This window comes from Coregonus lavaretus (genome assembly GCF_964263955.1).
Source record: "Coregonus lavaretus genome assembly, chromosome: 7".
Lineage (NCBI taxonomy): Eukaryota > Metazoa > Chordata > Actinopteri > Salmoniformes > Salmonidae > Coregonus > Coregonus lavaretus.
The window spans coordinates 9,067,476-9,092,316 of NC_139994.1; the positions used below are offsets into that span (position 1 = coordinate 9,067,476).

The 24,841-nt window shown below is 44.2% G+C and overlaps 1 protein-coding gene across 1 annotated transcript; it reads right to left on the reverse strand.

Moving 5' to 3' along the window:
* Positions 1 to 1,895: 1,895 nt before the first annotated feature.
* LOC311131687 (adenylyl cyclase-associated protein 2-like) lies at positions 1,896 to 23,281 on the reverse strand (the record flags this gene model as incomplete). Its single annotated transcript, XM_084164795.1, has 13 exons — positions 1,896 to 1,979; positions 2,152 to 2,292; positions 2,521 to 2,603; positions 2,800 to 2,923; positions 4,694 to 4,869; positions 5,352 to 5,538; positions 8,385 to 8,490; positions 8,684 to 8,769; positions 10,763 to 10,906; positions 18,194 to 18,271; positions 22,004 to 22,104; positions 22,756 to 22,880; positions 23,265 to 23,281. 13 exons carry the CDS (start codon positions 23,279 to 23,281, stop codon positions 1,896 to 1,898), a joined length of 1,452 nt encoding a protein of 483 aa, XP_084020921.1.
* Positions 23,282 to 24,841: the final 1,560 nt, after the last annotated feature.

Here is a 24,841-nt window from a genome sequence, read left to right on the forward strand (position 1 = left end):
ACAAATTTGAGCATTTCTCCTTTGCCAAAATAATACATCCACCTGACAGGTGTGGCATATCAAGAAACGGATTAAACAGCATGATCGTTACACAAGTGCACCTCGTGCTGGGGACAATAAAAGGCCACTCTAAAATGTGCAGTTTTGTCACACAACACAATGCCACAGATGTCAAAAATGTTGAGGGAGTGTGCAATTGGCATGTTGACTGCAGGAATGTCCACCAGAGCTGTTGTCAGATAATTGAATGTAAATGTCTCTACCATAAGCCACCTCCAACATTGTTTTAGAGAATTTGGCAGTACGTCCAAGCGGTTTTCTGATGTCAACGTTGTGAACAGAGTGCCCTATGGTGGCGGTGGGGTTATGATATGGGCAGGGGCCCATTGTCATGCCATTCATCTGCCGCCATCACCTCATGTTTCAGCAAGATAATGCACTGCCCCATATCGCAAGGATCCGTACACAATTCCTGGAAGCTGGAAATGTCCCAGTTCATCCATTGCCTGCATACTCACCAGACATGTCACCCATTGAGCATGTTTGGGATGCTCTGGATCGACATGTATGACAGCGTGTTCCAGTTTCCACCAATATCCAGCAATTCCACAAGCCACAATCAACAGCCTGTTCAACTCTATGCGAAGGAGATGTGTCGCACTGCATGAGGCAAATGGTGGTTTTCTGATCCACGCCCCTACCTTTTTTTTAAGGTATCTGTGACCAACAGATGCATATCTGTATTCCCAGTCATATGAAATCCATAGATTAGGGCCTAATGAATTTATTTAAATTGACTGATTTCCTTATATGAACTGTAACTCAGTAAAATCTTTGAAATTGTTGCATGTTGCATTTATGTTTTTGTTCAGTATAAAAAATATATATTTAATGTTAACTCGGTGCTACAACACTATCATGCAATATAAACATGATACAACTGTTTGACTGAACAGCTAGATGTGAATAGTTGAGTATAGTAGAGTATTAAAGCAAACCAAAACAGTGTATGCTAAGATATCCTGTGGAACATACTCCAACTGGCTGTTCAATTCCATCATTCTCTTCATCTCATTCAAATCAAAAGTCAACACTTGACCTCATGCTTCAATACTTTCTGCCTCAATCAAATAAATTCACCACAACAGTGCACAAAACAACATTAGAATGCCAAGGAGGTCTGAATCTGAAGGTTCTCTCCAATCAAAATTCACATCCATAATGTAGCTTATGAAATAGTTTGTCTTATGAGGGTTGCATTTTCTGCATTTCATTTGTAAAGATGTAATTATATTGTCCCTGTATGTACACATAGCCTACTTCCATAAATGCTTGTATTGCTATGGCACACACGGAAGTGGAGATGCCAGATACTTGTTTAGTTTGAGAGACCTTACCTTATTTTGCACAAGCAAATTTAACAGATTAACATAATGGCTACACTTCCTCTTTATTCCAAATTTTAATGCACCTTTTTAACTAGTTTGGAAGTTTAACTAGTTCTACACACGACGAAACCTGACAGAAATACTGCCTGCATGTTTAAATAGTAGACCTACTATAATTATTTGGATAGTACAGTAGTTTTTTGGAGGAGAGTGCTGTGCGACAAATAAGCTGAACAAACAGTTCCATAACAATCTACCATTTCAAAGTGCTGAAAACCCCCCAATAACAAGTCATCTTAATGGATACGATCAGGCTTACAATCAACCTACAGTACTACTAGCTAGTCAGTTACAGTGTCTGGTTTGTGTGTTACAGGATCCCTTCTATTACTTGTAATAGCCAGCCTATAAGGGTTTGTGAAATCTTTGACGTAGAGGGAAAAGGGAGGAGAGGAAGAAGACTAAGTGGGGGTGATAGAGATGAGGAGGAGGATGGAGTATCAGCGATCAGCCAGCGATCTCTGTGGGTTCTGTCACCAGTTTGGACCCGTCCCAAACCGTCTTGAACTGCTCAGGAACTGGGAACTCCCTCTGTTAAACACACAATGTTTAAAACAAAACCACACTTAGCCACACTCTCACTCAGTCTCATACTTGCACTCTCTCTCTCACTTACTCTCTCCCTCTCTCTCTTACCCTCTCTCTCTCACACACACACACTGTCTGAAATGCAAGCACTCAACACACTTTCATACACACTCACATATTCATCGTCCTGCGGTACCAGGATGTTCATCTCAGAGCTCTTGGCGCTGACGATCTCACAGTCCAGAGCGTCCTTACTCAGGTAGACTTGGCAGCCCTCTGTCTTGTTGATGGAGATGGTGGGAACTCTACCCATCACCTGGACAAAAGTGGGGCAGAGCATCCGCACAGATACTTCCATCTTATAACTAGTCTAGGGACCGGAATTTATCCTGACCAGAAGAAATCATGGCCCAACATAACGTATAAAAATAAAAGTGTCAGTACTATACTATATATTCATAGCGGGTACATTAGAGTTGAACTTCAGATGCAGAGAGGAAAGAGATGCCATATTTTCTTGAACATGTATGAAATTTGAGCTGACCTGCAACTGAATGTCCTTAGAGTTGATGACTTCCACAATGCCAACAACGTTGTCAAACACCAGACCAAGCTTCTTACAGTTATCTGTCAGAGGTGAACATCACAGGAAAACATGAAATCAGTGAGGGATTAGAGAGAGAAAGAGGCATACAGGATTGATGCTGTCAAAGACGACAAAGAAATTGTCCACTGTACAGTATATGGTGTTGCCGTATACATAATAAAAGCTTAATAACTTAACTATAATATAACAAATAAAACAATGGATGGTTGAACTCACCCACAATGATGGAGTTGATCTTTCCCTTTATCTGTAGAGTAGAGTTGCTGCACCCGAAGACATAGGCCACCTGTCTCAGCTCTGTCTCCTCGATAACCAGGTCATGAGCCTGGTCAAAGTACTCCTGTGGGGGGAAACAACAAACAAGACCTGTGACCGTCTGACCCATCTTCTGTTTGACCCTCCACCTTTGGATGACCTCATTGGGTTTAGCACCAGACATCACAATCGCCTCTGAAAGAGTACAGTCACACTGATGGCAGTCTTGGTCTTTGAATCTGTGAGGCACCTAAACTTTCCTGAATCACTATACTTTTTTTAAAGGTCAACCATGCCCTCCATTTATACTGAACAAAAATATAAAGGAAACATTTAAAGTTTTGCTCCCATGTTTCATGAGCTGAAATAAAAGATCCCAGAAATGTTTCATACACACAAAAAGCTTATTCTCTCAAATTTTGGGCACAAATGTGTTTACATCCCTGTTAGTGAGCATTTCTCCTTTGCCAAGATAATCCATCTACCTGACAGGTGTGGCATATCAAGACGCTGATTAAACAGCATGATCATTACACAGGTACACCTTGTGCTGGGGACAATAAAAGGCTACTCTAAAATGTGCAGTTTTGTCACACAACACAATGCCACAGATGTCTCAAGTTTTGAGGGAGCATACAATTGGCATGCTGACTGCAGGAATGTCCACCAGAGCTGTTGCCAGAGAACTGAATGTTCATTTCTCTACCATAAGCTGCCTCCAATGTCGGTTTAGAGAATTTGGCAGTACGTCCAACCGACCTCACAACCGCAGACGACCTGTAACCACGCCAGCCCAGAACCTCCACATCCGGCTTCTTCACCTGCGGGATCGTCTGAGACCAGCCTCCTGGACAGCTGAGGAAACTGTGGGTTTGCACAACCGAAACATTTCTGCACAAACTGTCAGAACCCGTCTCAGGGAAGCTCATCTTAGTGGTCGTCGTCCTCACCAGGGTCTTGACCTGACTGCAGTGCCGCGTCATAACCGACTTCAGTGGGCAAATGCTCACCTTTGATGGCCACTGGCACGCTGGAGAAATATGCTCTTCATGGATTAATCCCAGTTTCAACTGTACCGGGCAGATGGCAGACAGCGTGTATGGCGTTGTGTGGGCGAGCAGTTTGCTGATGTCAACGTTGTGAACAGAGTGCCCCATGGTTATGGTATGGGCAGGCATAAGCTATGGACAACGAACACAATTGCATTTTATCAATGGCAATTTGAATGCATAGAGATACCGTGACGAGATCCTGAGGCCCATTGTTGTGCCATTCATCCGCCGCCATCACCTCATGTTTCAGCATGATAATGCATGGCCCCAATGTCGCAAGGATCTGTACACAATTCCTGGAAGCTGAAAATGTCCCAGTTCTTCCTTGGCCTGCATACTCACCAGACATGTCACCCATTGAGCATGTTTGGGATGCTCTGGATCGACATCTACGACAGCATGTTCCAGTTCCCGCCAAAATCCAGCAACTTCGCACAGCCATTGAATAGGATTGGGACAACATTCCACAGACCACAATCAACAGCCTGATCAACTCTATACGAAGGAGTCGTGCTGCATGAGGCAAATGGTGGTCACACCAGATACTGACTGGTTTTCTGATCTGCACCCCTTCCTTTTTGTTAAGGTATCTGTGACCAACAGATGCATATCTGTATTCCCAGTCATGTGAAATCCATAGATTAGGGCCTATGAATTTATTTCAATTGACTGATTTCCTTATATGAACTGTAACTCAGTAAAATCGTAGAAATTGTTGCATGTTGCGTTTATATTTTTGTTCAGTGTAGATAATAGGACAACTTAGAAGCCTGGCATGCAAGGCAAGATAATAGGTAACGTACCACCCTCCATTTCTTCCCCTCCAGCTCCAGCAAGGGGGGTCGTTTCTGGGGAGGCGCTCTGTTGGAGGAGCCTCCGGGGTTTCGGCTCTTAGGTGGGGAGGAGTGATGCTCTCCTCCCTGGGAGCGAAGGGCGGGGTTCTTATGGGTCATCTGGTCCTTTGAGACGTGCTTTAACGCTAGTGGACAGAGAGAGGGTACTTACTTGTATTCACTTGTTTAGAAGTTATTGTTTTAGTGCAAAAATCTATAATAAAAAGGATGATCTCAAATCAAACAAATTTGACCCTAACTGTTGATAAATAAACACCATAGAAATATAATGACTATTTCTATGTCCTCACAACATAGCAACTCTCTTCAATTCTCCCTCCCTTCCTCCTTCTGTTTCTCCTCCTCTTCCTCCTTCTGTTTCTCCTGTCTTGGCTACCTTTAGTGATGTCAGCTCCCTGGTTCAGCTGGACGAACAGGGCTGAGCGCTGGGCAGTGGTGCTCTCAGGACTCTGTAACTGTTGATTCAACCCACATCCTCCCTCTTCAACTCTCCCTCCCTTCCTCCTTCTGTTTCTCCTCCTCTTCCTCCTTTTCCCTCCCTCCCTCTCTCCCCCTTCTGCAGTTGGATCTGAGCTCTTCAACCCCTGGGTGACGGTGGCTTGGCTACCTTTAGTGATGGCTTCTCCTTGGTTCAGCTGGGCGAAGAGAGCTGATTGCTGGGCCGTGGTGCTGTCGGCCTGGGGCGGTTCGCCTGTGAAGACTGGTGGGGGTCCAGGGGGTGGAGGTGGTGGAGGGGGAGGGGGGCAGGGACCGCCAGGGGCAGGGGCGAACAGAGAGGGAGGCGCAATGGGACCCTGTGGGAGAGAGAGGGAGAGAGGAGTGTTACTGTGAATCAAGATGATGGTGAGAAGGGTTCTGGAAATACAGTTGTACTTCTTCCCCTGGCCAGCAGGTGGAGTATAGGACAAATATTTATATTCAACTGGTTTCTTATAGCAGAGGTGCCAAAGTCAAAAGCTGGGTTAAAACAAAAGCCTTCACACCTTATCCCTGTGGCTCTCCAGGACCACAGTTGTCCAACCCTGGCCAATAGGAACCTATTCTAAAGAGGAGCTGTGTCAGGGGGCTGTTATTGATATGTATATGACGATAAAGTGTAGACCTAAGTTCTCTGACTAAGGCTGTGATTCAATCCGAAAGTGCATGTTTTAAAGGTAATGTTCGCAGAAATTACCTTTAAATGTCAAGCGTGCTATAATGCAGTTCTAAGGCGGATTGGATTTAATCCTGGCCTAAGTCCTGCTGCAACAGGGACTTTGGTCAACCTCTACTCTAAATGCATTTTTTCTCACTGAAAGCCTTACTTACCCTAGCTAATAAGCAGATGAATGTAAAGCCACCTGCCTGCCAACTCCAGTAAAGACAAGCAGACAGTCTCTCAGTCTCTTTCTGTGTCTGTCTGTCTCTGACTGCAGACTGCACAGCTGCCGAGGACAGTTACACATGGTCTCCCTTCAATGCTCAAACAAGCCACAGCAGCTGTACATATGCCCAAGAATGAGCTGAGTGCAATGAAATTAAGTCAGAGCTATGTGTGTGCGTGTATGTGTTTTTGTGTGTGAGAGTGTGTGCATGTGTGCCTGCCCATCTGAACAGCAGCCGCCAGATTAGAGCTAAGAGAAAAGCCCAGCAGTTTAAGTTACGCTGTGGGGTGTGTTGAAGCAGGTGTGTAGGGCCTGAGACACACAGGGCTTTTGTTGGGGCTTTCTTTGGTGAAGAAAACCTCCATTCAAGTCCACCCTGAGGACCACCTGTCCTCACCACACACACACAACCCTGACACCTAACGGCAGGAGGGACAGCTGACATACAGCCACTGCACGCTCTCGGGTTTCACTCCACACACACACACTCGTGCACAGGCACAAACAGGCACATGCACACACGCACTCCTTCAGTCCATCAAATTGTGTGGCCGCCTGTGTCCCTCAAAGGACCTCACTCATTCTGGCATATCACTGAAACAGACAGTGGCCTTGTGTCACGATCGTCTTGAAAAGAAGCGGGCCAAGGCGCAGCGTGAGATGCGTACATATTTATTTTATTGTACACCACAGCGAACAAAACAACAAACGAAACGTGAAGTCCTTCTATACAAACACAAATCAAAAGGAACAAGAAACCACACCAAACGAATGCCTTACAGCTACCTAAGTATGGCTCCCAAACAGAGACAACGAGCAACAGCCGTCTCTGATTGGGAGCCACCCTGGCCAACATAGAAACACAAAACTAGAACCTAACACCCTGGCTCAACATACGAGAGTCCCCAGAGCCAGGGCGTGACACCTTGACCTGAGTTCAACACTCTTTAAAAGTTTAGAGACTAAATGTGAAGTTTAAGGAGTTTTACTTTTAGTTTTATTATCACATAAAAAGCTAAACAAATAAACACATCACTTCCACTGGACGCAGGCATATGATTTCTGATTGGAAACCTGCCCTATAGTAGGACTTTCTTTTCAGAGAGGGGGAAGAGAAACGACAGAGTAGTACAGGAAGAAAACGGAAAGCGGAGAGTACCGATGTAGGATCTTAATTTGATCACCCTGTTGTTGCAGGAAATTTCTGACTTGATTCGCCCTAACAAAAAATGTATCAACCAGTGGAGGCTGGTGGGAGGAGCTATAGGAGGACGGGCTCATTGTTTATTTTATTCCATTCCAGCCATTACAATGAGCCCGTCCTCCTATAGCTCCTCCCACCAGCCTCCACTGGTATCAACCCCTACAAAAATGTGGGGGTTTGACTCTACAATTGCTAAATTAAGAACCACAAAGCAGCCACCAGTACACCAGGGACCAAGTCATTCATACAGGCTGGTCCTTGCGCAACCAGCTGCCTGTCTGCATAACTACACATAGAAATATACACTGCGGGGTAATTAACATGAGAACTACAGTACATCCCAAATGACACCATATTATATAGTGCACTACCTTTGACCAGTGCCCTACGGGCTCCATGTTGTAATAGGGTTCCATTTGGAACGCAGCCCTGAACCGCTTCAGCAATATGGCAACGGAAAACCACATTGAGGCTCTGCCGCACATGAAAACAATTGGACATGCCATAATAGTCAGAGACTATGTCTCGAGGCGAGCTGTAATTCATTGAGTCTTGTTCCTGCCTGTTTAAACCTGAATGGCAAGCAGGGTTATAATTAGTTCATCCATAGGACCTGATCATGAAAAAAGCCGTGACTTTAAAAAATAAAATAATCCTGGTCCTATTTATCCAACGTCAGATAAAAGTTATGAGAAGTTAGGCAGTGGGACCTGAGTTTTTCCTGCTCAGGTTACACTGTTGGGAAAAACTCCTGGCCCTGTTCCTATTCCTCCAACAAGTCAAAGTGCTGAGTGCTCAGGGCAGTGTTGAGGAGGTTGGACCAGGAGCTATTTGCTGCTGTAACATATAGATAATGGAATGTAGAGGGAATGCCTCACTGGATGTTAGATAGAGGACTGTAGTCCTGAAGCGCTGTAAATTACAGTCTGTAATAAAAAGACAGTAACTGTTCATGATATGTCTTTATATCACTGTGATGTTTTTCTATTGTCTCACTCCCAACTCAATACTATGATAATATAATAACACTGCTATTACACTGTTTTGTAACTATGTTATGAAAGCTACTCACAGTCTTGCTCCAGACCAGGCCTGTTGTGTGATGCTGTTTAATGAAGGCCTGAAGCTCAGTCCAGATGGATAGGTAGGACCTCACCCACTCCACATGACGCTTGTCTCTACAGAGAGAGGGACAGGAGGAGAGGAGGAGGAGAATTAGTGAGATGTAAACAAAGACGGACAGAGGGAGAGAGAAACAAAGATGGAAAGACGGATCAGGAAAAAAGAGAGAGGTATTCACTGAGCAACAATAATATGCAAAGTAGCTTATCAGCAACAGTTGATAAGTAATCCACCAGCAGCAATACTCACGAGTCTTTATAGTCTTTCAGAACTCTGTTAGTGTAGAAAATGGCAGCATCATTCATCTCCTTCACATAGGGAACTGGCTTCTGGCTCTGGAAGAAAGAAGGAGACCGAAGGAAAAAATAGAACGAAAGAGAAAAGGTGGTCAAACAAAGTTGACGCCACGTATCAATTCAGACAGCTCTGCTCTGCATTCACTGACACATGGCTAGAGAAATGGAGAGAACATTATTACGTCAGTCACCATCTGTTGGACAGAAATGCATTAAACCACAGTAGCCAAGAGCAAAGACAGATAGATATATAGATATAGATATATAGATATAGACATACAGTTGAAGTCGGAAGTTTACATACACTTAGGTTGGAGTCATTAAAACTCGTTTTTCAACCACTCCACAAATTTGTTGTTAACAAACTATAGTTTTGGCAAGTCAGTTAGGACATCTACTTTGTGCATGACACAAGTAATTTTTCCGACAATTGTTTACAGACAGATTATTTCACTTATAATTCACTTTATCACAATTCCAGTGGGTCAGAAGTTTACATACAAGAAGTTAACTGTGCCTTTAAACAGCTTGGAAAATTCCAGAAAATGATGGCATGGCTTTAGAAGCTTCTGATAGGCTAATTGACATCATTTGAGTCAATTGGAGGTGTACCTGTGGATGTATTTCAAGGCCTACCTTCAAACTCAGTGCCTCTTTGCTTGACATCATCGGAAAATCAAAAGAAATCAGCCAAGGCCTCAGAAAAAAAATTGTAGACCTCCTCAAGTCTGGTTCATCCTTGGGAGCAATTTCCCAATGCCTGAAGGTACCACGTTCATCTGTACAAACAATAGTACGCAAGTATAAACACCATTGGACCACGCAGCCGTCATACCGCTCAGGAAGGAGATGCGTTCTGTCTCGTAGAGATGAACGTACTTTGGTGCGAAAAGTGCAAATCAATCCCAGAACAACAGCAAAGGACCTTGTGAAGATGCTGGAGGAAACAGGTACAAAAGTATCTATATCCACAGTAAAACGAGTCCCATATCGACATAATCTGAAAGGCCGCTCAGCAAGGAAGGAGCCACTGCTTCAAAACTGCCATAAAAAAAGCCAGACTACGGTTTTCAACTGCATATGGGGACAAAGATTGTACTTTTTGGAGAAATTTCCTCTGGTCTGATGAAATAAAAATAGAACTGTTTGGCCATAATGACCATTGTTATGTTTGGAGGAAAAAGGGGGTGGCTTGCAAGTCGGAGAACACCATCCCAACCGTGAAGCACAGGGGTGGCATCATCATGCTGTGGGGATGCTTTGCTGCAGGAGGGACTAGTGCACTTCAAAAATAGATAATAATAATAAATAATATGCCATTTAGCAGACGCTTTTATCCAAAGCGACTTACAGTCATGCGTGCATACATTTTTTTGTGTATGGGTGGTCCCGGGGATCGAACCCACTACCTTGGCGTTACAAGCGCCGTGCTCTACCAGCTGAGCTACAGAGGACCAGATGGCATCATGAGGAAAGAAAATTATGTTGATATATTGAAGCAACATCTCAAGACATCAGTCAGGAAGTTAAAGCTTGGTCGCAAATGGGTCTTCCAAATGGACAATGACCCCAAGCATTCTTCCAAAGTTGTGGCAAAATGGCTTAAGGACAACAAAGTCAAGGTACTGGAGTGGCCATCACAAAGCCAAATACTAATTGAGTGTATGTAAACTTCTGACCCACTGGGAATGTGATAAAAGAAATAAAAGCTGAAATCAATAATTCTGTCTACTATTATTCTGACATTTCACATTCTTAAAATAAAGTGGTGATCCTAACTGACCTAAGACAGGGAATCTTTACTAGGATTAAATGTCAGGAATTGTGAAAAACTGAGTTGAAATGTATTTGGCTAAGGTGTATGTAAACTTCCGACTTCAACTGTAGATATACAAAGGATAGGCCAAACGTAGCTTTGGCTAGTGTCGAGCAAAGTGTCGTAGCTTTGGCTAGTGTCGAGCAAAGTGTCGAGCCACCAAAGTGAGTGGGTGATGAGGAGGTTAGAGAAGAGAACAGTTAGTTTTCTCCTCACCACAGCAACCCAGCCCAGCGCCGGGATGCTCTCGCTGACAGCTGATAGGTGGTTGAATTGGCTGCTGCCACGGTTACGCTCCCGGAAGTTCTGAATCTCCTGGATCTTCTCTGAGATAGGCTTCAGCAGGTCAGACAGCTCCATCTGGGAGGGAGAGAGAGACAGAGAGAGAGATACAAGGGGGAGGGGGGGAGAGAAGGAAGGAAAGAGAGAGAGGGGGAGAGAGAGGAAATGAGAGGGGGAGGTGGGAGAGAAGAGAGAGAGATGGAAAGAAGAAATGCTTGTCAACAAAAACTGAACAATATCACAGGTGGTGTCTTTTATATATACTGTAACTTAAAATATAAAAATAGCATTTATCAATGACTGTTAAGTAAAACTCAGCACCCATAAATTCCTCTGTAATAGTGCTCTTAGCAGCCCTCATATTCAATAGTCTGAGAGCACCAGTCTCAATTGTTCAGTTACTCCAGTTATGCTACCTCTGTTATAACTGATTGCCTTGCCCACAAGCAACTCTGCCATGCATGTCAGCTAGATAAGGGGCATGCAGATGTAAATTACTGTGAGTTTAAAACTGGGCTACTGGGATTTTATTAGAAGGACCCTATTTTCAATAGGAACTTCCAGATCCCTTCTAGCTTCCATCCTTCCTTCCTTCTTTCCTTCGATCCTCCCTCCCCTCAAAGCATTCCTCTGTTCATTGGGAGATTCCTCTGGCCTTGTAAGGGAAAAGGAAGGCATTGTTTCCCTAGTAATGCTGCAGTACACTTCTCTTATTTTGAACTGTGTCTAAATTGATGTTGCTATGACAATTTAACTAAATATCCCCGCCGTGGCGATATGCTGTGGGAAAGATAAAGTTAGTTTATTTAGCTTTATTTTGAGAAATGTGATTATTCTTGTGTTGCTAAGGCAACCAATTTAATTGCATTAAGGTTTTGATATGTTGTCACAATAAACACATAATAACGTTTACAGACGTGGAGAGGATGAAATAATCCTCCTTTCCACCACATCCTTTAGCAAGACTTTTCGAAGGGATCTGGAGAGAGTGAAAGTAAAAAGTCTGTTGACATTGGCCCTCCCTATGAAAGGACTGTCTATCTCGTGTGTCAGAGGGAGAGGCAGAAAGAGAGAACTATTTTTTGAACAAATTATTGCCCAAATCAGATGCACATGATTTTCATAACCCGAAATAGAGGACCAACGTCATCATAGGGAGGATCAACGTAGACTGACTTTTTAGTTTCACTATCTACAGATCCCATCGAAAAAACTTGCTAAAGGATCCTTAAAAGAAAACCACTTCTACATGAAATGTGATGATGATAAGGCTCAGGAAGTTTTCCAATACACCTGTGATGATGATAGGCCCAGGGGGTCAACAGATCCGGGTCAAATCATGTGGTCAGGAAAACCTCCTGGCCCTAGTGATGATTCATCTGTCAGATCTACATATCTCTGAGGCTAGAGATCTCTCTCCTGTCTCTCTCATCACCCCCCTCTCCCCTGACCCCCCTCCCCGCTCTTTCAGTTACTGTATCAAGGGTATCTGATGGCCCTCCCCCCCCCTCAATCATCCTCCACTTCCAACGGACAGACATAAATAGTTGTGATATCTCCAGGCTATGAGTGGGGCAGAGGCCAGGATTACACACCATTCACACACACAGACACACAGACACACAGACACACAGACACACAGACAGAGAGACAGAGAGACAGAGAGACAGAGAGACAGAGAGACAGAGAGACAGAGAGACAGAGAGAGAGAGAGAGAGAGAGAGAGAGAGAGAGAGAGAGAGAGAGAGAGACACACACACACAGAGACAGAGAGAGAGAGAGAGAGAGAGAGAGAGAGAGAGAGAGAGAGAGAGAGAGAGAGAGAGAGAGAGAGAGAGAGAGAGAGAGAGAAATTGCACACAGTGATATTGGGGTGTGTGTGATGTTAGCTCAGTAGCATGAGACAGGTCTAATATCTCTGAGCTAAGCGTTCATATTTTTGATGGGGGGAGGGAGAGAGAAAGAGCAGAAAGGGAGCTAGACAGAAACAGAGAGAAGAGTAAGTAGAAGGATCAAATGGAAAGGGGGTAGATATCTTACCTAAAGCCCTAATGATTTACCTATGATTCTACTGATTTACCTATGATTCTAATGATTTATCTATGATTCTAATGATTTACCTATGATTCTAATGATTTATCTATGATTCTAATGATTTACCTATGATTTTAATGATTTACCTATGATTCTAATGATTTACCTATGATTCTAATGATTTATCTATGATTCTAATGATTTACCTATGATTCTAATGATTTAAGGGAAAGGTAAAGGGGGATACCTATTCAGTTGTACAACTGAATGCATTCAACTGAAATGTGTCTTCCGCATTTAACCCAACCCCTCTGAATCAGAGAGGTGCAGGGTCTGCCTTAATCGACAGCCACGTCATCGGCGCCCGGGGAACAGTGGGTTAACTGCCTTGCTCAGGGGCGGAACAACAGATTTTTACCTTGTCTGCTCGGGGATTCGATCCAGCAACCTTTTGGTTACTGGCCCAACGATCCTACCTGCCAGGCTACCTAAAGTGTAGGATCAAGCTATTTGATCTGTAGTGTATAAGCGTACTATATCTGCCACCATGACTTGGCATCCCATATGCTGACATTCACTGACTGGCCAGGCTCTGAGCTATAATGCAAACATGATATCAAAGTTCCCAGTGGAAAGTAACAAAGGAAAAAACGATGGTGGGATTTTACAGTGTAAAGCCTCACAGCAGAGCAGAGGGCTGGTGAGGCAAGACAGCTGTACTGTGGGATACACACCCATATGAAAAAATACTATAGTATACTATGATGTAAATACTATAGTATTACTATATTTATATACTATAGTATTCACTGTAGTGTTTTTGCAGACTTTACTATAGTATTTACTGTAGTGTTTTTGCGGAAGGATACTATAGTATTTACTGTAGTCTTTTTGTGGACATGACTGTAGTATAAATACTGTAGTATTTACTATAGTATTTTTTGTTTTATTATCTTTGACATAGACGTGGGGGCTTCCTGCTTGAGGAAACCTACTGGGCAAATACTAAGATCAAATGTTTCATAACCTGTAGGTAGGACTGGAGTCTGAACGGATAGTTTAGAGCCTCTGCTCTTTTCTATAACATGTAGGGAACACAATATATGGTCTATACTTGGCATGTAGGTTTCTCACTCATGGGTGGCACAAATAGGGATATGGTGGAGGGGAATGGGTGGAGTATATGCAAATTAAATACTGTAGTATTACTATAGTAAGAACTGTAGTATGTACTATAATAATTACTGTAGTGTTTTTGCAGACATTATTGTAGTATTTACTACAGTGTTTTTTGTGTGTTAATACTGTAGTATTTAATATACATATAGTATTCTACAGTATACTACAAAATTATATAGTAAGCACAACACATGATCAAGGGATACTACATTGTGCAGTATAGTTTTCTACAAAATTCTATAGTAAGTACTACAAATGATCGAGGGATACTAGAGTGTAGTATATTTTTCTACAGTATACAGCAGTTTACTACAGAATACTATAGAATTCTATAGTAAGTGCTATAGTATTCTATCGTAAACTGTAGTCTTTTTTCTGTGGGCACACACACAGAGAGTGATGGGCCATGACGGGGTCAGGTGAGCCCAGCTTCAAACACACACACACAAACGGAGCAGCTCAAATATAGAACATGCCCATAAAAAGCCACAAAGCACAACCCCGGGCCAGTGCGGTGGAGAGAAAAGCCAGAGGTTTACCGGCAGCTCTGGGTTCCCTATGGGAGAGCTGTACAGGGTCACAATCACTTTTCTACCAGAGGCAGTGATTGAGGTTTATATAAAACTATGTACATGTGAAAATGTGTCCATCCAGTATCTGTGTGGTACTACAGTAGGTGTTTCTCTGGGGGTGTATTGATTGACAACTAACTATTTTTGGTTATTTTTGGCTAAATCAATGCCTCTCCAATGCCTGTCCAATTTGAGGATTGTCAGTTCTGACAATGGCATTGTGGATCGTCACCCAAATTCTCACAGAGAACAGCGACAAGGGTTTCCCAATCTCAGTCCTGGGGAACCGTTTTGGTTTTTGCCCTATCACTACACAGCTGATTCAAATAATCATCAAGCTTTGATTATTTAAATCAGCTGTGTAGTGTTAGGGCAAAAAACAAAATGTGCACCCCTTGGGATCCCCAGGACCGAGTTTGGGAAACGCTGCACTACAGGCTCTCTACATTTCAGTCACCGAGTGGCGCAGTAGTGCAGTGGTCTAAGGCAGTGCTAGCTGTGCCACTAGTGATCCTGGTTCGAATCCAGGCTCTGTCGTAGCCGGCCGCGACTGGGAGACCCATGGGGCGGCGCACAATTGGTAGGGGAGGGATAGGCCAGCAGGGTTCGCACAGGGGGCCAGTATAAAAAATAACCTACAGGCTCTAAACAGGCTCTCTACAGACTCTTAACAGGTTACAGGCTCTCTACAGTCTGAAGTAAAGATACAGGACTTGAAACTCTTGACCTCCTCACTAGTTCACATCCACATTGATTTTCCAGTTTAAAAAAATTAGATTTCCACACTATGAGGTCGAAATAACACTCTGAAATTGTGAAAATTATGATAACTCCCTTTTAGTGTAAGAGGTTAAAAAAATAAAATACAATACAAATTAGGATTTTCTGCCTGTTAAGGTGGGATGGAGTTTTTGGCCCACAGCGTGACATCACGATCTGATTATTCTGACGAATCATATTTTATTTGCATATATATCCTCCTACTTTGAAGGGGTAAGCGGGGTAGGCTCTAGAGTATAAACGACGCTATCCGCCAATCAGGGCTGTGTATGTACAGTGAGGGAAAAAAGTATTTGATCCCCTGCTGATTTTGTACGTTTGCCCACTGACAAAGACATGATCAGTCTATAATTTTAATGGTAGGTTTATTTGAACAGTGAGAGACAGAATAACAACAACAAATCCAGAAAAACGCATGTCAAAAATGTTATAAATTGATTTGTATTTTAATGAGGGAAATAAGTATTTGACCCCTCTGCAAAACATGACTTAGTACTTGGTGGCAAAACCCTTGTTGGCAATCACAGAGGTCAGACGTTTCTTGTAGTTGGCCACCAGGTTTGCACACATATCAGGAGGGATTTTGTTCCACTCCTCTTTGCAGATATTCTCCAAGTCATTAAGGTTTTGAGGCTGACGTTTGGCAACTCGAACCTTCAGCTCCCTCCACAGATTGTCTATGGGATTAAGGTCTGGAGACTGGCTAGGCCACTCCAGGACCTTAATGTGCTTCTTCTTGAGCCACTCCTTTGTTGCCTTGGCCGTGTGTTTTGGGTCATTGTCATGCTGGAATACCCATCCACGACCCATTTTCAATGCCCTGGCTGAGGGAAGGAGGTTCTCACCCAAGATTTGATGGTACATGGCCCCGTCCATCGTCCCTTTGATGCGGTGAAGTTGTCCTGTCCCCTTAGCAGAAAAACACCCCCAAAGCATAATGTTTCCACCTCCATGATTGACGGTGGGGATGGTGTTCCTGGGGTCATAGGCAGCATTCCTCCTCCTCCAAACACGGCGAGTTGAGTTGATGCCAAAGAGCTCGATTTTGGTCTCATCTGACCACAACACTTTCACCCAGTTCTCCTCTGAATCATTCAGATGTTCATTGGCAAACTTCAGATGGGCCTGTATATGTGCTTTCTTGAGCAGGGGGACCTTGCGGGCGCTGCAGGATTTCAGTCCTTCACAGCGTAGTGTGTTACCAATTGTTTTCTTGGTGATTATGGTCCCAGCTGCCTTGAGATCATTGACAAGATCCTCCCGTGTAGTTCTGGGCTGATTCCTCAGGCCGAGGGAGCCCCAGGCCGAGGGAGATTGACAGTTATTTTGTGTTTCTTCCATTTGCGAATAATCGCACCAACTGTTGTCACCTTCTCACCAAGCTGCTTGGCGATGGTATTGTAGCCCATTCCAGCCTTGTGTAGGTCTACAATCTTGTCCCTGACATCCTTGGAGAGCTCTTTGGTCTTGGCCATGGTGGAGAGTTTGGAATCTGATTGATTGATTGCTTCTGTGGACAGGTGTCTTCTATACAGGTAACAAGCTGAGATTGGGAGCACTCCCTTTAAGAGTGTGCTCCTAATCTCAGCTCGTTACCTGTATAAAAGACACCTGGGAGCCAGAAATCTTTCTGATTGAGAGGGGGTCAAATACTTATTTCCCGCATTAAAATGCAAATCAATTTATAACATTTTTGACATGCGTTTTTCTGGATTTTTTTGTTGTTATTCTGTCTCTCACTGTTCAAATAAATTTGTATCAACACACCCACACGATCCAACTGAGCATTCCAATGGCAAAGGAGGCTCAGGGAAATAAATGACAAAAAATATATTTTGCTTTTTTAAATTAAATAATCACACAGTGATTTATTAGACACTGATTGAAACATTTAAAAGACTACATGGGGTCTTTACATTTACATTTTAGTCATTTAGCAGACGCTCTTATCCAGAGCGACTTACAGTTAGTGAGTGCATATATTTTCATACTGGCCCCCCGTGGGAAACGAACCCACAACCCTGGCGTTGCAAGCGCCATGCTCTACCAATTGAGCAAACAGTCAATGCAGCCACCGCCCACCACCCGTCCTCGCCTGTCCTCCCTCTCCCTTCCTCTCCTATCTCTTATTCCCTTCCTCTCTCTCCCCTCCCTCCGCTTAAACCCTTCCTCCTTGTTTGTGTATCAGACAATTGGTGAATTCTCTCTCACTGCCTCTTGACCAATGACCTGCGAGATAGGAGTTAATCACTTCCTGTTCAGCTTTGGGCTCTGCCCACCACCCTCCTCCCCCTGGTTCAATACAAACTAACAGCCAACACGATGATATCACATTAACCCCCACTTCCTCTCCGTACCCCCTCCCTTTCCCCCTCCCTTCCCCATACGTGAATGCGTTGAGAATGTGTTGTATTAGCGTTCTTTTTTAAAGGGGGTTAATCCCTATGTGAACAGAGCTCCGGGGCGCCGCATGGCTGCCCACTGGCCCAGCAGCACTGGGAAACACAGAGAGGCCTGGAAAAGGCTGCTGCTGAAACGCTGTAATGGGTGATACTGTAATGGGTGATACTGAAATGGGCGATACTGAAATGGGCGATACTGAAATGGGCGATACTGCAACACTGAAATGGGCGACACTGGCTACATTATAGTAGATAACAGTAGATAAGTGCATAATGGATAACTGTGTTGAAGTGCAGTGCAGTTGGCCAATAGTCCTGATCCATACACATTTGTTTTACTTGCTTTGGGTATCTGCATTCAGGACAGTCCTCCAAGCCATTACACATATCATCCTTACCTGAGCAGGCTCCTGGTGTGTGGTGGCCATTTTGAGGAAGCTTCTCTGAAGCTGCAGAGCGTTGTTCACCATCTCCGCCTGTCAATCACAGAGGGAAAAGGTTAAAATGTCAAATCTGAGGGCATTATAAGCCACATTTCCCTCTCTAACGCATTCTGCACTGCATCGTGCTGGTAACTCTGCATTAGTCAGGTCCCACGAGGCATGTCCCAAATTTGGGAAAAGACCTCCAGAGGAACTCCGGTGTTGCCATAAAAGGAGCTTTCCTAACTAAATAAACCACCTCTAACCCACACACACCCCCTCCTCCTTTCACTGTGATGGGAGAAGGAGATTAAGTGAATGTTGTCTTATGAGGGAAAAGACCCATGAAGGTCTTCACCACATATTAAGGCTATTTCTCTGTCATTCTGCTTTTCCACATATTAAAGTCCTCACTTATTTAATTCCCATTTGAAACCATGTCTTCCTTGAGAAAGGGATTTTTGCAATTGGACTTCCTGCCAGTGCCTGGTATGAATCAAATGTCGGCTCTATTTTGGGAGTCGGAAGAGAAATCATCAAAGTTGTTACCAACATGATTACTAGCCACAAACTACGCCCCATCTCCCTGTGGAAAACGACCTGACATTGGGGTGGAAAAAGGTGCTTGTGTCGCGGTTTAATATTGGAACTCAGGGTTAAAGTTCAAGCACACTCCCGCCATTGGCTTTATAGGGGACAGGAAACAAACTGTAATTAAAATAACTCCTCCTCCTCCCATCTATCTAGAGTGGTTTTCCCTGTCCAAGCCCTGGACCCCACACAGTCAGACTACAATGTTCCCAGAGCCAGGCAGCTCTATGAGAGATAAAACAAGGGGAATCTTCCATGTCTCTGTCCCAAATGGCACCCTATTCCTTACAGGGTGCCATTTGGGATGCATATCTCCATATAAAACTAGTCCCATTGACAGAAAGCAGACAGGGGAATGAAGTGGTCACTAAGTGCTCCTCTCAACATCCCTCCAGCCCTACTGTCACTGGTAGAGAGAACCTCACTGTGTTAAAGATACATCTTAAATGTGGTTGGGATTTGTCTGGGTGACAACAGTTGCACATACAGTATCATTAAATCAAGTTACACACCAAGTTTATCTCCATGGAAGTAGTATAGCAGCCTGGAATAACAGAGTAGTATAGCAGAACAGAGTAGTATAGCAGACCAGAGTAGTATAGCAGAACAGAGTAGTATAGCAGAACAGACCAGAGTAGTATAGCAGAACAGAGTAGTATAGCAGAACAGAGTAGTATAGCAGAACAGACCAGAGTAGTATAGCAGAACAGAGTAGTATAGCAGAACAGAGTAGTATAGCAGACCAGAGTAGTATAGCAGAACAGAGTAGTATAGCAGAACAGAGTAGTATAGCAGAACAGACCAGAGTAGTATAGCAGAACAGACCAGAGTAGTATAGCAGAACAGAGTAGTATAGCAGAACAGACCAGAGTAGTATAGCAGACCAGAGTAGTATAGCAGAACAGAGTAGTATAGCAGAACAGACCATAGTAGTATAGCAGAACAGAGTAGTATAGTAGACCAGAGTAGTATAGCAGAACAGAGTAGTATATCAGAACAGAGTAGTATAGCAGAACAGAGTAGTATAGCAGAACAGAGTAGTATAGCAGAACAGACCAGAGTAGTATAGCAGAACAGAGTAGTATAGCAGAACAGAGTAGTATAGCAGAACAGACCATAGTAGTATAGCAGAACAGAGTAGTATAGTAGACCAGAGTAGTATAGCAGAACAGAGTAGTGTAGCAGAACAGAGTAGTATAGCAGAACAGAGTAGTATAGCAGAACAGAGTAGTATAGCAGAACAGAGTAGTATAGCAGAACAGATTAGTATAGCAGAACAGAGTAGTATAGCATACCAGAGTAGTATAGCAGAACAGAGTAGTATAGCAGAACAGAGTAGTATAGCAGAACAGAGTAATATAGCAGAACAGAGTAGTATAGCAGACCAGAGTAGTATAGCAGAACAGAGTAGTATAGCAGAACAGAGTAGTATAGCAGAACAGAGTAGTATAGCAGAACAGAGTAGTATAGCAGAACAGAGTAGTATAGCAGAACAGAGTAGTATAGCAGAACAGACCAGAGTAGTATAGCAGAACAGAGTAGTATAGCAGAACAGAGTAGTATAGCAGAACAGACCAGAGTAGTATAGCAGAACAGACCAGAGTAGTATAGCAGAACAGAGTAGTATAGCAGAACAGAGTAGTATGGCAGAACAGAGTAGTAAAGCAGAACAGAGTAGTAAAGCAGAACAGAGTAGTATAGCAGAACAGAGTAGTATAGCAGAACAGAGTAGTATAGCAGAACAGAGTAGTATAGCAGAACAGAGTAGTAAAGCAGAACAGAGTAGTATAGCAGAACAGAGTAGTATAGCAGAACAGAGTAGTATAGCAGAACAGAGTAGTATAGCAGAACAGAGTAGTAAAGCAGAACAGAGTAGTATAGCAGAACAGAGTAGTATAGCAGAACAGAGTAGTATAGCAGAACAGAGTAGTATAGCAGAACAGAGTAGTAAAGCAGAACAGAGTAGTATAGCAGAACAGAGTAGTATAGCAGAACATAGTAGTATAGCAGAACAGAGTAGTAAAGCAGAACAGAGTAGTATAGCAGAACAGAGTAGTATAGCAGAACAGAGTAGTATAGCAGAACAGAGTAGTATAGCAGAACAGAGTAGTAAAGCAGAACAGAGTAGTATAGCAGAACAGAGTAGTATAGCAGACCAGAGTAGTATAGCAGAACAGAGTAGTATAGCAGAACAGAGTAGTATAGCAGAACAGAGTAGTAAAGCAGAACAGAGTAGTATAGCAGAACAGAGTAGTATAGCAGAACAGAGTAGTAAAGCAGAACAGAGTAGTATAGCAGAACAGAGTAGTATAGCAGAACAGAGTAGTATAGCAGAACAGAGTAGTAAAGCAGAACAGAGTAGTATAGCAGAACAGAGTAGTATAGCAGAACAGAGTAGTATAGCAGAACAGAGTAGTATAGCAGAACAGAGTAGTATAGCAGAACAGAGTAGTAAAGCAGAACAGAGTAGTATAGCAGAACAGAGTAGTATAGCAGAACAGAGTAGTATAGCAGAACAGAGTAGTATAGCAGAACAGAGTAGTAAAGCAGAACAGAGTAGTATAGCAGAACAGAGTAGTATAGCAGACCAGAGTAGTATAGCAGAACAGAGTAGTATAGCAGAACAGAGTAGTATAGCAGAACAGAGTAGTATAGCAGAACAGAGTAGTATAGCAGAACAGAGTAGTAAAGCAGAACAGAGTAGTATAGCAGAACAGAGTAGTATAGCAGAACAGAGTAGTATAGCAGAACAGAGTAGTATAGCAGAACAGAGTAGTATAGCAGAACAGAGTAGTATAGCAGAACAGAGTAGGCAACCGTCTTATTTTCATCATCCGTATTATCTTTTTCTGTGTTCTCAGCTGCTGCTCTGTTACAAACATCACTTAGAGTTTCTGTCAGTTAAGGGGACTGCTTCGTTTCACTTAGTGTAGACTAACAGTTAAAGACAAAGACAAAGACCAAATATAACGGCAGTGTGTTAACCAAGCAAACTGTTTTGTGTGCGTGTGTGTGTGTGTATGTATATGTGTCTGTAAGTGAGAACGTTTGAGGGATTTGGGGATTGAGGAGGAGACTTTGTGCTCTTAATGGCACAGAGCCATTTCCCATTTGCGGCCTTTGCAAGACGCCACTCAAACACACAAGGATAGTCAGTCATACGCATAATCACACACACACATTCCTGCCACTCACATGCTTCTCCACATCCTCTCCTATGGCACGGCTATTCTTCAGGTACTCTGACAACGGCCCCATCAGCAGCAGGTCAAAGGCCTCCATACACTGGGACTGACCTGGAGAGACAGGAGGAAGAAGGGAGGAAGAACGGAGGAAGGAGAGAGGAAGAAGGGAGGAAGGAGAGAGGAAGGAGAGAGGAAGAAGGGAGGAAGAAGGGAGGAAGGAGGGAGAAAGAAGGGAGGAAGGAAGGAAGGAAGGAAGGAAGGAAGGAAGGAAGGAAGGAAGGAAGGAAGGAAGGAAGGAAGGAAGGAAGGAAGGAAGGAAGGAAGGAAGGAAGGAAGGAAGGAAGGAAGGAAGGAAGGAAGAAGAAGGGAGGAAGGAGGGAGGAAGAAGGGAGGAAGAAGGAAGGAAGAAGGGAGGAAGAAGGAAGGAAGAAGGGAGGAAGAAGGAGGGAGGAAGAAGGAAAGAAGGAGGGAGGAAGGAAGAAGGGAGGAAGGAGGGAGGAAGAAGGGAGGAAGAAGGGAGGAAGGAGGGAGGAAGGAGGGAGGAAGAAGGAAGGAAGAAGGGAGGAAGGAGGGAGGAAGAAGGAGAAAACAATGAGCATAGAGGAGAGGTCAGGCGTTTTTCTACCACAGTATCTTTTCATAGTTGTACATGTTTATAAACGTTCATTGGATTAAGTAGTGTTCCCATTTCAACCTAGAACCTCACTACCCAATGCTATACACTGCTGTCACAGTCTGGACCACTACGTTTCTACTACTCACCTCCGTTGATCCCATTACATTCCCCATTGGCCATGCCATTGGACACCTGCATGTTGACGGACACCTGCTCCAGACGAATCACGGCCTGCTCCAGCCGCTGCACTAGCGTTTCCATGGTGACGGTCCTGGAACGAAGCAGAGAAAGTCAGTGGACTGATATCCATCACTGGGGCTGCACCCAGGGCTGGTCATGTTCACCATGATGTCTCTCTTCTGATTTCAAGAGAAATGCAATACAACCCCTTACTTTTGTTTTGTGTCTAGATTTATAGGGGTTGGCTAATTTGTAGGGTCACAGGGACATTTGAAATGCCATAGGACACTTATGACACAGCTGACACTTACAACCCAAAACATGATAGGATTAGTAGGGCCCTGGTGAAAAGTAGTGCACTATAAAGGGAATAGGGTACCATTTGGAACGCAGAGTTTTTCTGGACCTCTAGCCATCTGGTCCTTTGCCACAATTTCTGCTACACATCAATCATATCACATCATGTACACCATACCATAGGTCAGGGATCATCAACTACAGTCAGCCGCGGGCTGATTTTTTCTTGAGCGGATGGTCGGGGTTCCGGAACATTATTACAAATAATTTGTAGACTGCAAATTGATCGCAAGAAGCCCACACAGATATATTGTTTGACTAAAACAATAATTTCAAACCTTGCTTACATTTGTATATGATCACGTCGTGTCTCTCAATGCGTGGGAATATTTGGGAACAGATTTCTTAAATTAAAATCACTTGGAGCTGATTTCCTGGTGTTTTTTTTTTTTACAGTAATTTATGTCCAACAATGAAATATTGTCATGCCCTGGCCTTGAGAGCCCGGTTTTCTTTAGTTGGTTTGGTCAGGGTGTGAATTTCTATGTGTAGATCTAGATCGTGTAGATCTATGTTGGCCGGGTGTGGTTCCCAATCAGAGGCAGCTGTCGATCGTTGTCTCTGATTGGGGATCATACTTAGGCAGCCATGTTGCCTACCTATGTTGTGGGATCTTGTTTCTGTGTGTTTGGCTTGTTTGGTGTTAGCCTTTAGAATGTCACGTTACGTTGCTTTTGTTGTTTTGTTCAGTGTTTATTCAATAAACGAACATGTAAGCATACCACGCTGCACCTTGGTCCAATCCTGTACTCAACGAACGTGACAGAAGATCCCACCAACAACGGACCAAGCAGCGTGCCCAGGAGGAACAAACACCCTGGACACAGGTGGGGAAGACGTAGTCTTGGGAGGAGATATTTGCTGGTAAAGGACCCTGGGCGAAGGTAGAAGCCCAGGCAGGAGAGGATCAACGGTGCCGACCGCTTCCAACCCCAATAAAAAAATGTGGGGGGGGCACACGGGGTGGTTGGCTAAGCAGCAGGAGGCTCGGAGAGACCTGCAGATTAGCACTCTGATAGAAGAGGTGTAACAGTGTTGCTTCCGTCCCTCTCCTCGCCCCTACGTGGGCTCGAACCAGGGACCCTCTGCACACATCGACAACAGTCACCAGAGCAAGGGAAACAACTACTTCAAGGTCTCAGAGCGAGTGACGTCACCGATTGAAATGCCACTAGAGCGCACCGCTAACTAGCTAGCCATTTCACACCGGTTACAGAGGCAACCACCTTACGGGGGCTGATCACGAAGATAGAGCAGGAGAGCTCCCTTTAAGAGGGCTGGCGCTCCACCGGTGCCTAGTCCAGCTCCGGTCAACTGCTCTACACCGGTGCCCAGTCCAGCTCCGGTCAGCTGCTCCACTCCAGTGCCAGAGCAGTCCGCTCCACCGGTGTCTAGTCCAGCTCCGGTCAGCTGCTCCACTCCAGTGCCAGAGTAGTCCGCTCCACCGGTGTCCAGTCCAGCTCCGGTCAGCTGCTCCACTCCAGTGCCAGAGCAGTCCGCTCCACCGGTGCCTAGTCCAGCTCCGGTCAGCTGCTCCACTCCAGTGCCAGAGCAGTCCGCTCCACCGGTGCCCAGTCCAGCTCTGGTCAGCTGCTCCAGTCCAGAGCCAGAGCAGTCCGCTCCACCGGGGTCCAGTTCAGCTCCGGTCAGCGGCTCCACTCCAGTGCCAGAGCAGTCCGCTCTACCGGTGCCTAG